This window comes from Gossypium raimondii, chromosome 9 (genome assembly GCF_025698545.1).
Source record: "Gossypium raimondii isolate GPD5lz chromosome 9, ASM2569854v1, whole genome shotgun sequence".
NCBI classification, from domain to species: domain Eukaryota; kingdom Viridiplantae; phylum Streptophyta; class Magnoliopsida; order Malvales; family Malvaceae; genus Gossypium; species Gossypium raimondii.
In genome coordinates, this window is record NC_068573.1 from 22,076,341 (window position 1) to 22,091,282 (window position 14,942).

The 14,942-nt window shown below is 31.4% G+C and overlaps 1 protein-coding gene and 1 long non-coding RNA gene across 2 annotated transcripts; both read left to right on the forward strand.

Annotated features, from left to right (window-relative positions):
* Positions 1–6,220: 6,220 nt before the first annotated feature.
* LOC128032507 (uncharacterized) lies at positions 6,221–8,241 on the forward strand. Its single transcript, XR_008188761.1, has 2 exons — positions 6,221–6,590; positions 6,943–8,241. It is a non-coding gene; the product is annotated as an uncharacterized LOC128032507 (long non-coding RNA).
* Positions 8,242–9,757: 1,516 nt separating this feature from the next.
* LOC105798684 (cytochrome P450 CYP736A12) lies at positions 9,758–11,586 on the forward strand. Its single transcript, XM_012628849.2, has 2 exons — positions 9,758–10,508; positions 10,614–11,586. Exons 1-2 carry the CDS (start codon positions 9,804–9,806, stop codon positions 11,406–11,408), a joined length of 1,500 nt encoding a protein of 499 aa, XP_012484303.1. The 5' UTR covers positions 9,758–9,803; the 3' UTR covers positions 11,409–11,586.
* Positions 11,587–14,942: the final 3,356 nt, after the last annotated feature.

The following is a 14,942-nucleotide window of genomic DNA, read 5'->3' on the forward strand; positions in this document are numbered from 1 at the left end:
CTTTTTTATCTTTCACAACTCTGTCATTTTCCTCAACGAGGCGTAGATTTTCCATGAACATGTACCGTCTTGCACTGCACACTTTGCCTCAAACTTATTAGCTTTGGATTTAACCACGTGGTAGTTAACGTCGTTATTGATGCTATGTTGTTTCAATACACCAATAAAACTATCCTTGTTGGAAAACTCATTACCAACTTCAAATTCACCCGAATCCAGTATCAAACTTGTATGATCATGCAACCTGTGTGGTAGATCTAGAAACTCCAACGCATCATCTGCAGATAGATAAACATTATGCATGTGGGCTGGAGGTAAGTATGCCCTGAATCGTGGATCTTCTTCTTCATCTAAACCCCCTTCAACATTTTCAGGTTCAGTTGGAATAGACTCCGGTTCAGAAAATAATGCAACTTCTGTACCATCGGGCCCGGGCTCTCAAGGTGGACCAACATCAGAGTCATCTTCTAACCCATCATCATCTGTAACGTACGAGGTCCCCTCACTGGTGGACGTCGTAGGGAGTACATCATCCCTTCTTCTGGGCATTGCATAAGGTCCCCAATTGGATGTAGATTGCTAACCACTAGAAGTTGATGCCGTTCCCCAGTACGTATTTCCAGCATCAAACATCGACCCACCGAGGTGTATGTCCTATCCACTAATAGAGTGTCATACAGGGGATGTCTATTCCATACCGCTACCAAACATGGGTTGTTCTATCTTTTGTAACCCACTAACCGAGTGTCGAGCAGAGGTCATGTATACATCTCGAACAGCAGTCGCAAGTGCATCATTTGGTGATGTAAATTGTACATATAACTCAATATAAGGTACTCCACTAGCGAGATGAGTCTGCACCATCGCCTCCAAGCTACGAGCACCTTTTACGTCGAACGAGTCATATGTCACCGAATCAACAGAAGAACAAAACCGATACGTAATAGACAGAACTTTCATTGGCGTCGTTCCGAATATTTTACACCTAATTCTTTTACGAAGTTCTGTCAAATCTATGTTCTGGTTAAAAATCAGTCGTACTATATTCTCCGATAAAAAAATAACAACGTTCTCGGTGTGACGAACCTCACCATCATAGTAAATAACAGCACTAATATGTTCACTCATCTTCAATTTTTAGCCTTCTTAGCCTCGCTAAATTTTTTTGCTGTAACTTATGCAATCTGAGAAATATTTTTGCCTTATTCATAGCCTCAGGCCAAACAGGAGCTACTGTAGCAAAAGCCCATCCACGTGGGAGCTTCTTTCAGTACTTTTGCTGACAAAGCATCTTGCTTAAGGTGTTTTTGAAACTATTTGCTTAGAAACGTCTACTCGAAATTATTTTTCAAGAGCTACTGTAGCAAAAGCGCGTCCACGTGAGAGCTTCTTTCAATACTTTTGCTGACAAAGCATCCTGCTTAAAGCGTTTTTGACACTATTTGCTCAGAAACTTCTTCTCGAAATTATTTTTTCAGGTGCTACTGTAGCAAAAGAGCGTCCACGTGGGAACTTCTTTCAGTACTTTTGCTGACAAAGCATCCTGCTTAAAGCGTTTTTGACACTATTTGCTCAGAAACGTCTTCTCGAAATTATTTTTTCAGGAGCTACTGTAGCAAAAGAGCGTCCACGTGGGAGTTTTTTTAAATTAACACTAAACCCTAATCTAATTTTTTTAAAAAAAATTTAATTAATTTACTCAAGTAACCCTAAACCCTAATTTAATTGATTTTTTCTTTAAAAACCATAAACACGAAACCTAATCCAATTTTGAAAATTTTATAATTAATTTAATTAATTAACCCTAAACTCTAATACCTTATTTATTTAATTTTTTCTTTAAAACCCTAAACTTAAAAACCCCAAAACTCTAACCCTAAACCCTAAACTAAAAACCCAAAACCCTAACCAGCAGGAGACACGGGCAAAACGCTTCCTTGAGGGTGCGTTTTCTGTCCACGTGGACAAAGCGCTCCATTGAGGAAGCGTTTTCCTGCCTCATCACCTGATAACTCGCTGACGTGGACGCATTTTCGGGGAATTGGGCCATTCTTGTAATTATTTTTTTACTGGGCCCATTTCAGTAATTTAAAAAAAAGGCTTTTATTTGAATTTTTCCCTTTTATTTTAATTTTTATTAATTTTTTTTAGCTTGAGAAAGAAGAGGAGGAAAATTTTTCCATTTTTATTTAGGTTTTCATACAATCAGACTTCTCTATAATGATTACCCATTATAACAGTATTTGGCTATCATAGTTAAGTTTCTAGTAAACCGCTTTTTATGTTTAATTTTAGCCCATTGTAACAATTTTTCACTTATAAAAACAATGGCCATAGTTATGAAGTATTAAATTACTTTTCTATAACACATATTGTCTAAAATTTTAAGTTAAATTATAGCAATATCAAATAAGCAAGCATGTTAATTATAACTAATTAATTAAAATGATCTTAATTAAAATTTATTTCAATAAAAGTTTAAATTTCACATGAAAAATTAAATTGGTGAAATTAAAAATATCAATTCAATAATCTATTAAATCCCTATTTAAAATTCTACTATAAATTTTGGAACACCATAAATTTATAGATTGATTACTTGAATTTAATGATTAGTGATAAATTAATTAATTTAATTTGATAACCCAGATTGATTAATTGAACTTATTAAATTTATGAATTATCATGTAGAAGAATGTTAAATAAAATATGCATAAAAGTAATAATGCATGCATTTGTTATCGTCTTTTACTTTTGTTGATTTTATTCTGCTTTTTTCTTTTTAGAACACAATTCGGATCGTCCCGTTCGTTTAAAATCTATTGGTATTTATAATCATTTTAAATAGCATTGATATCTTAGCCAAGAATCAGTATGTATACGTTGTTTCAATGATTAGATTTCGTAATTCTATTGTATAAATATCCAGTTAATTCTTATAATTTCACATCAAATTATAAATTCAAAGAAACATAACATAATAATTGGAACAACTTACCATGCTTTCTCCCACTTTCATCATCTTCAAGCCTTCATGGTTGGTTTCATATGAAAGGACACTCTTGAATTAGATTTGGATGTGTTATCTCACTTTAATTTCTAAGAATTTTAGGTTAGAAATGTATGTGAATAAGAAAAGGACCAAATTGAAATGAGTGAAAAAAATTCCTCATATCTCTAGACTTTTCTGTATTTAATAATTAATTAATTAATTAATTAAATCAATGGTTCACGTCTAATCAAATTATTTTAATCAAATGGCTATAATTTTCTCATCAAAATATCTCTCTTTTATAATTTAAAATTCAAAAATAATATTTAATGATAAAATGATCAAATTGCCTTTTAAAATATCTTCTCATATTTAAGACATAAGGGTTTACCCTTTTCATTACTCTTTATTTGACACATGACATACTTATGTGTTCTAAGTAATTATTACTTATGTAGATATTATTTATTCATGGTATAATTACAATTAAACCCTTTTCTCATAAAATGGTAAAATTACACTTTGGTCCTTATACTTTTCACCACTTTTCAATCTAGTCTATATCTCAATTTTCGACTCCACCTATCAATCCGTATCCATATCACATTCATAAAAAAATTTCTTAAAATTTTGCACCCTTTTTCTAAAATAGTAAATTTGCATTTTAGTTCATCTATTACAAAATTTTCAATTAAATCTTCACTAAAATTTTACTATTCATACTTTATTTTTCAATGTCAAAATTTGACATTACTATCATTATTCAATTGATAAACTCTTACTTGTTTTTGGAAAAATGTTATCTTTCTTTCAAAATATTACTATTAGTGACACTAAGATTTTTGAGGTATTACATTCACGATATGAATTTTATGGTAGGTTTACAATAATTATCTCTTTATAACCTCTCTGTAATAGGCAAAATCTTGGCAGACAAATGAGGTTGTTATAGAAAGGGTTGATTGTATATATAGACACTAGAAGTGAATGAAAGGAGAGAACCGTTCGAAATCACACTTACACTTTCCACTTCGGTATGCGTTCATTCTCCGGTTTAGGAGATAGACTTAGTCATTTCACAACATTGCTTTAGCATCAAATCGAGAAGGATGTCCCTCAGTTCAGTGTTGGACAAGATACAATTGGCAAATTGATACGATCTGTAATTGTCATATTCGATCCATCGAAGAACAATTTGATGTAATCAATTGAGTGGTTGGATCTGTTAAGGGAATTAACGACCAAGTTTAAACGACTCATACGATTGAGACCGTTAATTTGAGCCAGGTCCTTTTAATTCACAAGACTGTCGAGGGATTAAATCGTAGAAGTTTATTTCAAGATTTATCACTTGGTAAGGGTTACTTGTTGGATTGTTCTAACTATTAATTTACATTCAGAAAGGCTGGTGATTAGAGGATGATCCTCAATCACTATAACTAACTTATTGATTGGAGGAAAAAAACTTAAAGCCGGAGTGAAAATTGTATCTAAAGCTAAAATTTTAATCTTATTGATTTATTTAGATTTAATTCTGTTCTACTTACTTTTATTCTATCCGAAGGCTGGTTATTTAGCATTTTCATCCAATTTATAATAATAGGGATAAACCATTAATATCGTTATTGATGTGTTATTATTCTAAATTTATTTAATTCATATACAAAAAATTATCTATGATAACTAAACTTTTTAATATGCAAAATTAAATGAAAATAGATAAATAATGTATAAAAATTAAAATTTTATTTATATAATTGTACCAAATTAAAAGTTGCACATTGAGAAAAAATCTATAGTTTTCAGTTTTATCTAATAATATTAAAATAATTATTATATTCACTACCGATGATAGAAAAAAACTCCAAAAATTGGTCTAAAATGTTACAAGTATATTTTATATTATAGGGTAAACTATAAAATGGTCACTAATCTTTGGTGAAATTTTTTTATTAAACTATGAAAAGTTGCATTTTGGCCACTAAACTTATCGAGTTATAATGTTTTAGTGCATCATTAATGGCCTTTATAACCTTAATGTAAAAGTGAGGTGTTACATTAATTCAAGGGTTAGTATTCAATTTGATCTATAAATTGTAGTTAAAATATTCCATTTGCTTTTATAACTTTTTAACAATAATTTTGAAAAAAAATTCTAAAAACATAAAAATATTAAAAATTCATTATTTATTTTTAAAAGTATAAAAATATATTTGAAATTTATAATTATAGAAAATTAAGAAAAATCATAAATGTTTCAAATATTTAGGGTAAATTATTAAAATAGTCACTTTTGTTTACCTCAAGTTATATATTAGTCACTTATGTTTGAAATGTTAAATTTTAGTCACTTACGTTATCACGTTATAACATTTTAATTACTAAGCCGTTAATTGCCGTTAATGGTGTAATAGTAAGCTGACGTGACATATTAAATCATTATTTTTAAAAAAAAATTTAGGTTAATTTATACAATCGGTTCCCATATTTTTTTCGTTTTGAGCAATTTAATTTTTTCTTTTATGTTCTCTTAACTTTCCTTTTTTTTCTTTATTTTTCATTCACTTCTGCTTCTCCCACTAATTTCCTCCCTTCTCCACTTCTTTAACGTAGTTTTTTTTATGTTTTCTATTTGTTAAAACTAGTCCTTATACTTTTTTTTGAACAATTTAATTTTTTCAAGTGAGGCGGGCTTGTGGACTAGTTTTAACAAATAAAAAAACATAAAAAAACTACATTAAAAGAAATGAAGAATGGAGGAATACAGAGGGAGAAGAGGAAGAGAATTGAAAAAAAAAAGAAAAAAAAGAAGTTAAAAAATATAAAAGAAAAAAATAAAATTGCTCAAAATGAAATAAAAATATAAGCATCAATTGTAGAATTTAACCTAAAATTTTCGTTTGGAATGATTATTTAACGGGCCACGTCAACTTACTGTTATACCGTTAATGACAATTAACGACTCAATGACTAAAATGTTACAACACGATAACGTAAGTGACTAAAATGTAACATTTTAAATATAAATGACAAAATGTAACCTGAGGAAAATAAAAGTGACTATTTTAATAGTTTATCCTAAATTTTATATAAAATCTAAAAAATAATTTCTTTTGAATCGTTTGGCATTTTTCTCATGTTCTTCAAGTACGTAAGTTTTTTTCCTTTTTTGTATGGGTTTATTTATTCAATGCAAGATTCTTTTATAAAATAACCTTTTATGTTTGAATGGATTCTACAGAAAAGCTTCTTAGTTCTCACTCCTGGGTTTTAGCTGTTTTGTTTATTGAATTTGAGCATAATATTGAATGTGACTAAGAGTGTTCTCTTTTTCTTTTCTTTTTTTAATACCAAAATTCTGACCTTTTTCAATTTTTGTTTTACTAAAGTTTCCTTGGAAGAACTCCAGATCATGATCTAGGGGCGGCCGACCGCTTCGCCCCCGGTGGATTGCCGACCCCTACCACCTCTTTCGTTTTTCTTTCTATTCTACGGATTTCTTCCCTCCTCAGGCCAAATAAAATCTCCTTTGAGGAGATGGCGGTCGGAGAGCTCATCGGCGGTCCTGGTGGTGGGAGCCGAGAGACGTTCCTAGGCTGTGAGTCGCTTATCTCTTGAACGAAAATAAATCTATATTCTATATGTTTAAAATAAATCTATATGTTATCCCCATATATATGAATGGTTCCGTATGTAAGAAAAAAGGTACCCAATTCCATTTTACGGAGTTGCAATTATACATTCTAAGGAATTTTATTTTTTACATGTAAATGCTCAATACCTAAGTAGGTGTACAAAATTGATCGTGATCAAGTGCTTTATAGGTTATCTTAGGCCTTGCGATTCACTTTTATCCCAAAATTATATCGAGATTTTTTACATACAAAGGATTTACTTGTTACTAATATAGTCTAGCTTTCTTGAGCTGCTTTGCTTCTTCACCCTTCAAGGCGGGACGATCTTTTTTTTGAGGAGGGAGCGACAAGGATCGTCGGTGCAATGGTCCTACATTGTGGTGATTTTGTTGGTGTGGGCGGCGGCTCTATCTCCCTGTTTTCTTCTTAGATTAATGGGGGGATTTTAGAATATATCCAATTTTTATTTTTATTTGTGTCCTGATGCTTCCCTTCAATAGTTCATGAGTTTTTTTATTTTTAGTAAAATTTTCTAAGCAAAGCAAACGTAATTGTCTTCATTGGCCTACTTTTTCTTGGCAATTATATCTACAGTTCGGCTTTTTAAAAAGCTTTTTTCCCCCATGGTTTGATGATTAAAATATGGCAAATTGGATTGTTTCAACTTTCAAGGGTTTTAAGTTTAAATACTTTGATGCTTGTTTAGATTAATGAAAATTATTATTTTCAAGAGAAAAATTATTTTAAAAGTTATACTGAAATTCTACATATTTATTGATTTATGTTGTTTACTGATAGAGAAAGAAAAATGCGTCCTACAATAAGTATTTTAATTGCCACATCAGTGAAAATGAGTCATATAGGATGTGTTTTCAGTCTCTCTCCTGAAAACACGTCTTACGTGGCGTGTTTTAACGGATGTGGTAGTGAAATGCTCTCTATAGCACATGTTTTCACTTACCTAAATTTTCTTTTTCTTTATTTCTTTTTTCTTATAGTTAGAAATTAGAAGTTTGTAGATTTATTTTTATTTGTGTTTGAGATAAGCATAATAATAGTTTTAAGGAATAGATCGGTAAATTTTAAAATTTTCAACCTACTTTCTCAATTGTCTTTCTTTTTCAGCATATATGTATAAAGTAACCCCAAACAAATCTATTAAATCTATTTATTTCTATTACTTTTTCATTCATATTTTTTTCCGTCGATTTGTTAAGTATAAAATTTTTACAAAGTGAAGATTTGATCAAAAGCTTCCCAATTTTGGCTAAAACTTTGGCTTGGGTATTGTAATATATCTTATTTGAAAAAGTACTAATAACTTCCACTTTACAGAAAAAATTAATAAATAAACGGATAAGTTGGTAAGTTAGTGTTTTAATTAGCTCTTCTCTTCAATGCTCCCGGGTTGTTTGGACATGTTGGCTTCATATGCCCTAGGTTCCTACAGTATGTGCATAAACCTCGGTATGTCTACCCACTCTCGAATATCCTTATTTCCTCGTTTTTGAGTTGAGTTCGATCGACCTTTCGGCTTGTGCCGCTAGGTCTTATCCGTTAATCAAATTGAATGTTTTAGCTATGAATCAAATTGAATATTAACATTTGAATTAATGTGTCACCTTATTTTTTCGTTAAGACTGTAATGATATCATTAATGGACGAGTGATCAAAACATTATAAGTCAATAATGTTAGTGACTAAAATATAACTTTTCATAGTTCAATGACAAAAAAATTTCAGTAAACGTTAATGACCATTATTATAGCTTACCCTATATTATATTATTCTTATTTTACTATATCTTCGAATATATTACATCATTCTAGACCTTCATCATTCGAGATCCATTTGTCAAGTTATATATATATATATATATATATATATATATATATATAAATATATATATTAAAACTGATGTATTAGCATTGGCATTGATGCTAGTGTAGGAGGACGTGGGTTCGAGTGTGCTGAAACGTGTTTATCCTCCTATTTAAGGGCCGGGATGGGTTATGGGTAGTTCTAAACATTGTATCAAAAAAATTAGAGTATTCTCTATACTATTATTTAAACTCTTGATTGAGTTGGTGTCACGTGTCAACCAGGTACCAACTCGGTCGAGGAAATTATTGAAATGTCATTTCGTAATTAAATCAAGTTATATTATTCGAAGGTGTTTTAATATTCTTATTTTTTAAAAAAAACAATAAGAAATATGCATAATGTGGAATTTGAATCCATGCTAGTTAAGTTAATAAAACATTTAATTTACCACTCAACCAAAGTTTTATTTTGAAATTTTCATACATTTTATTTTAATATGCACATTTTGTTACCTCCATCAATTATATAGATTAAATATGTTATTGATTGAATTGGTGTCACAAATTAACTCAACACCAACTTAGGATTGATGAAAACATCATGTTAAACAATTGTATCATCAAGTATTCTTAATTCGATATATTTATGTGTTTAAATTTTGTTTTACTTACAATTTAATCGAATATTTTATTTTAATCCCATTACGTTTTAGATATTATATATTATTAATTAGTTTCAAACAATATATTTTATTATTTATTATATGTTATTTTTAATTATATATTTGTGTTATAAATATATAATTTTCATACGTATGAGTTTGATAGATGTTTTAATATTATATTAAAAATTGTCTAAATATAATTTGAATAGATATTATCTTAATTATAATTTTATGAATAAATATTATTTTATATTTATAAATTTAATATATCCCGTGCAAAACACCGGCTTAAAACTAGTTAAATATTTAAACTGCTGGCTGATTTTGACAAATTTATGGTCAAAACAGCTAACTGCCAAGTTTCGTGTCAAATGTGATGGCCGAAGAGTTATGACACCCTGTACCATATTTCGTAAACATACAGAAAAAATCTATATAATAATTTGTAATAACTGATTCGAGAAATATAATTTGTCTGAATTAATTATCCATAATATTATATGAAACAGCTGTCCAAATACGCCAAATTTCTTTTTCTAGGTCAAATACGACGGCCAAACGTGAACGACTTTTCATCTGCAGATTACAAATAATGTATATATTTTTATAGTTAATAGATAAATGTATAAATAAAAGGGGACGGTATAGACAGTAGAGACATATCCTTCAGTTGAATCAATTAACAAGAATGGCTCTTTCAGCTGCCACTCTTCTCACTGCCCTTGCAGTACTCTGCTCTTTCTTTTACATTCTATTTTACATCTCATCAAGCAAAAATGGAAAAGGAAAAGGAAAAGGGAAAGCCATTCCGGGTCCGCGACCCTTGCCAATTATTGGAAACCTCCACATGTTAGGCATGCTTCCACACCAATCCCTTTATCACTTGGCCAAAAAATATGGTCCTATGATGTCCATAAGGCTAGGCGTTGTGCCAACTGTTGTCGTTTCATCCCCTCAAGCCGCTGAGATATTTCTCAAGACACATGATGCTGTTTTCGCAAGCAGGCCAAGACTTCAAGTCCTAGAATTAATTTACAATGGCAAAAGGGGCATAGCATTCACAGAACTTGGATCATATTGGCGTAGTGTGAGGAAGATTTGTAATATGACAATTTTTACTGCATCGAAAATTGAATCGTTTGCATCAACGAGGAAGGAGGTGCTAGCGCATTTCATTGAATCTTTGAAAGAAGCTGCATCAGCAAAGGAAGTGGTCAACATTAGTAAGAAGATTGGGGCGCTTAATGAAGAGATGACTTTGAGAATGGTTTTGGGGAATGTGAAGAAGTATCAGGGATTTAACCTCAAGGAGCTTATTGATGAGCTTACTCACATAGCAGGAGCTTTCAATCTTGCAGATGTTGTTCCTTTTCTGGGTGCTTTCGACCTACAGGTATTGTGTTTGTGTGAATTTTAATGGACCATATCAAAACAAATTAGTCATATACATTACAAACAACCACTAAGTGAATGGTGTTGATTATTATCAACTGTGTAGGGACTCAAAGCACGTACAACGAAACTCGGTGAAAAACTTGACAAAGCCCTCGAGACGATCATTGACGACCATGAACAACATAAGCAAGATGATTTCGTCGGTACACTGCTTAAAGAGTTAAATCAACCAATGAACAATGATGGTGATATAATGGATCGAAATAGCATCAAAGCCATAACAATAGATATGATGGTGGGTGCCTTGGACACTTCAGCTGCCACATTGGAGTGGGCATTATCAGAGCTCCTAAGGCATCCAAGGGTACTGTTAAAACTCCAACAAGAGTTAGAAAGCATTGTCGGGAACAAGAGAATGGTAGAGGAAAATGATTTACCAAAATTGGAGTACCTAGACATGGTTGTGAAAGAAATTTTTAGGCTTCATCCTGTTGCACCTTTGCTAGTTCCTCGTGAGTCAGTGGAAGACATAATTATTGATGGTTGTTACATACCAAAACAATCAAGGGTCTTAGTGAACATTTGGGCAATGGGGAGAGACCCTAATACTTGGTCCAATAACGCTGAAGAGTTTTTTCCAGAAAGGTTCATTGATAGCAATATAGACCTTCATGGACATGATTTTGAACTCATCCCATTTGGTGCAGGCCGTAGATTATGCCCAGGGAAGAAATTAGGGTTAATCACAGTTAAACTTATTCTAGCTCAATTACTGCATTGTTTCAATTGGGAGCTACCTAGTGGAATGTCGCCGAATGAACTGGACATGACTGAGAACTTTGGTGTCTCGTTGCCAAGAAAGATTAATCTATGTGTCAAGCCCACTTATCGCATGTAAAAATGCAAATTTTATGATTTTTTTGTGTTTTAAAATAACAATATGTATACGTATAATAAAGGGCATTGTAAAATGGCATGTATTTCTTTTTGAAAACAGTATGTCACAAAATAAATATATATGTTGACAATGCATCATACTTAATAAAATCCCTCAAAATCAAACAAATATAACTAAACTTCTCTTTGGTAATTCCGCACCTTTCAATTTATTTTAAGTATAAATTTGTTTGATGTATTGCCTCCAAACGAGTTTTGGTTTTCCCTTTAATAATTTGCTTATCTATTCTTGGTGGTTCAAAGCTTTCTTTTAAGGGGAGTTGTTTTATTCTTCTCTCATTGGTTTTATCGAACTTTTCATTTGGTCACTAAGACTAGTTGTTTTCCTCATTTCTAATGATTGTTGTGTTATGATGATCCGAAATTTTATTTTTAAAAAATATAAATTTGTTTGAAAATGCAATAAGTCATCCATGTAACTTCTCTTGACTTGTTTTCTTATTCTTGAAACCCATCTTTCGCATATAAGAAAAATATTTGTGTATGTAAGAATAGAAGATACCTATAAGCCTATAAAACTAAGAACAGAAAAGAGAGGGGTAGGAAGGGTTGGTGATGGCGGGCGAGGAAAACAAGAAGAAATGATAAGAAAATTCAATGGAATTAAAAAATAACAAGAAGAATAAGAAAAACACAATAAGATATAATTTTGTAATAATTGAAGACTTTGCTTTGCTTGTTTGTCAAAATTGTAGCTATCAAGGCGTGTTAAGCACGTTTTAAGTGAAATCAATTTTTGATGCGGTCGTTGAAAGCACTAAAAATATTCTATTCCTAATAAATAATGAAAAAGAATAGTAAAAGGGAAGTAGGGTCAAATCCTCAGAGACTGGATTTGCACAATATCTTATTCCGTAAAATCCCAGCAGAATCTTGCCCAAGAAAACCTGCCTGCCTGGAAAAAAAATAAAAATAACAGAATTAAAGGTTTGGATCTGGAAATGAAAAATAAAATAAAAACAGAATTAAGAATATTGAATCGATAATTCGAGAAATTAAAAATAGAGTTGAGAGAAAGGAAATTCTTATGGGAGATTCCAGCCTCCAGTTGTCTCGTTCTGCCTTGGGTTCAATCCTCGGCTTTTAGATGATCCTTCCCAAACCGAATAAGCTAGTTATAGTGGAAGAGGATGCCTACTACCACCAGCTCCAAGGATTTTGACTTACGATTTAGTGGAACCTGATTCTAGCCAACAATTGCTTCTGTGAGATTGTTTTATGCTAGATCAACGCTTCTCAATGGCGAATCCCACGCCAGTTTGTCTCTTGGGCTCTCCAACCTCTGACGCAATAAGCTAACGAACCGACTGTGCAACCTTTCCAAAACATACAAAGCGACCGCCTTTGCATACATTAAAAAACTTACTTCTTAAGGGACATGGACGAAAGTGTCAGCCCCGTAGTGCGGAGAAATGATGAATACTCGGCGAGGAGGCTAAGTACGAACTCTAAGCCTCAAGAACCCTTTTTGGGGAATATCGACAACCTTCAGCTAGATGGGTTTAGTGGCTCATGGTTGTGGTGGAAAAGAAAATAAATATAATAAAAATGGAGATTTTATTGAAAGGAAATATAAGAAGAACAAAAGCCTAGACTTTTGGGTAGAGAGTGTTTACAGAAAAAAGATGGATCTCTTTTGAGTCACTTCACCCCCTATTTATAGTGCTAGGGGAGATAGTCTAATCCTACTTAAATCCCCAAAAGATAAATACATTTAATTGAAGATAAATAAAGATAAATAAAATAAAATCCTAAAATTAAATAATCCTTAATAATTATCTTAATATTAATTATCCCAATATAATTAAAATAGAGTCTGATAGAATAAAATCTCTTCTTTTTGTATTTCAACCCTTGTGTCCTCCATGCTTGCACTTTTGGCACCAACTTTTCCTTATGTCGCACATTGGCTCATTTTATCTCTAAATTCACCCTTTTGGCCTTTAATTTTGCTTTTGCCTCAAATTTAGTCCCTATGAGATAAAAGATCATAAATAGCTCAAATTAGCAGGATCATTCTCAGAATAAATACATAATTAATATATAAAAATACGTTATTCTAGAGTGTTATCAATTTTTATTTTTTAAATTTTCCCTTCATTTATAATAAATTATAAAAATGATATATATTCAAATTAAAAATTAAAAATGATTTATATCAACTGCATAAAAGGCATTTGAAACTTATATTTCATATATCATAATATTGATAATGAATTATCATATATTTTTTTGTATATTTATATTATAATCTAAGTTGAATATTTATTAATATCAAAATAATACTAAGGTACACTACACCAAAACAGGCTTTTAGCGGCGTTTGGATAGAAAACGCCACTAAAAATCGAGCATTAGCGGCGTTTCTAGGAAAGCGCCGCTAAAAATTAGCATTAGCGGCGTTTTTCCAAAAAACGCCGCAAAAAGTCTAAGCCCAACGACATCGTTTTGTACCTTTCAGATCTTTAGTGGCGTTTTTAAAAAAAGCGCCGCTAATGCTCAGATCTTTAGCGGTGTTTTTGAGAGAAGCGCCGCTAATTCTCAGATCTTTAGCGGCGTTTTTGAGAAAGCGCCGCTAAAGCTCAGATCTTTAGCGGCGTTTCTGAGAAAGCGCCGGCGTTTCTGAGAATGCGCCGCTAATGCTCAGATCTTTAGCGGCGTTTCTGAAAATGCGCCGCTAATGCTCAGATCTTTAGCGGCGTTTTTAAAAAAGCGCCGCTAATGCTCAGGGCTTTAGCGGCGTTTTTTAAAAAGCGCCGCAAAAACATTTTATCTGCTATTTACTAATTAATTTATCTTTAATTGAATATTTGTTAAAAATGGATAAATTTGAAATAATGACACGTAAAAATAATTTGAAATAAAAAAAACATAGAAAAATATTTGTTAAAAATGAAGAAATTAAAATACGATTATTTAAAATAATTTTAAAATTTTTTATATACATGATTGATTGATTTTTAATTTATATATTAAATAATTTCAAATATAATTGTAAAAGATACGATAAAATTAATTTTAAAATATTTAATTTAATTATCATTATAGTTTAGGGTTTAATATATATGGTTTAGGGTATATATATGGTTAATTTAGGATTTAGGGCTGGTTTAAGAGTTGCAATTTTAAGGTTTATAAATTATGGAATTAGGGATTATAGATTAGGGATTTTGATTTAAGGGTTGTGATTTAAGGTTTATGGGTTAGGGGTTAGGGGTTAGGGGTTAAGGGTTAGAGATTAAGAGTTAGGGATTTAAGGTTAGGGGTTAAGGGTTAGGGATTAAGGGTTAGATTAATTAGTGTGTTTTAATTTATATATTAAATAATGTTTAGGGTTAGGGATTTGGGGTTGGGTTAGGGTTTATGATTTAGATTAATTAGTGTTTTTTAATTTCTATATTAAATAAGGTTAGTGGTTTGGGGTTTGGGGTTAAGAGCTAGTGATTTAGGGTTTAGAGATTCGGGATCGAGTTAG

What these genes read in the sequence shown, in the direction of transcription:
- LOC105798684 (XM_012628849.2), top strand. Translation starts at nt 9,804, where the DNA reads ATGGCTCTTTCAGCTGCCACTCTTCTCACTGCCCTTGCAGTACTCTGC. An exon ending in TGGGTGCTTTCGACCTACAG is followed by an intron (nt 10,509 to 10,613) that starts GTATTGTGTTTG and finishes TCAACTGTGTAG; the next exon opens with GGACTCAAAGCACGTACAAC.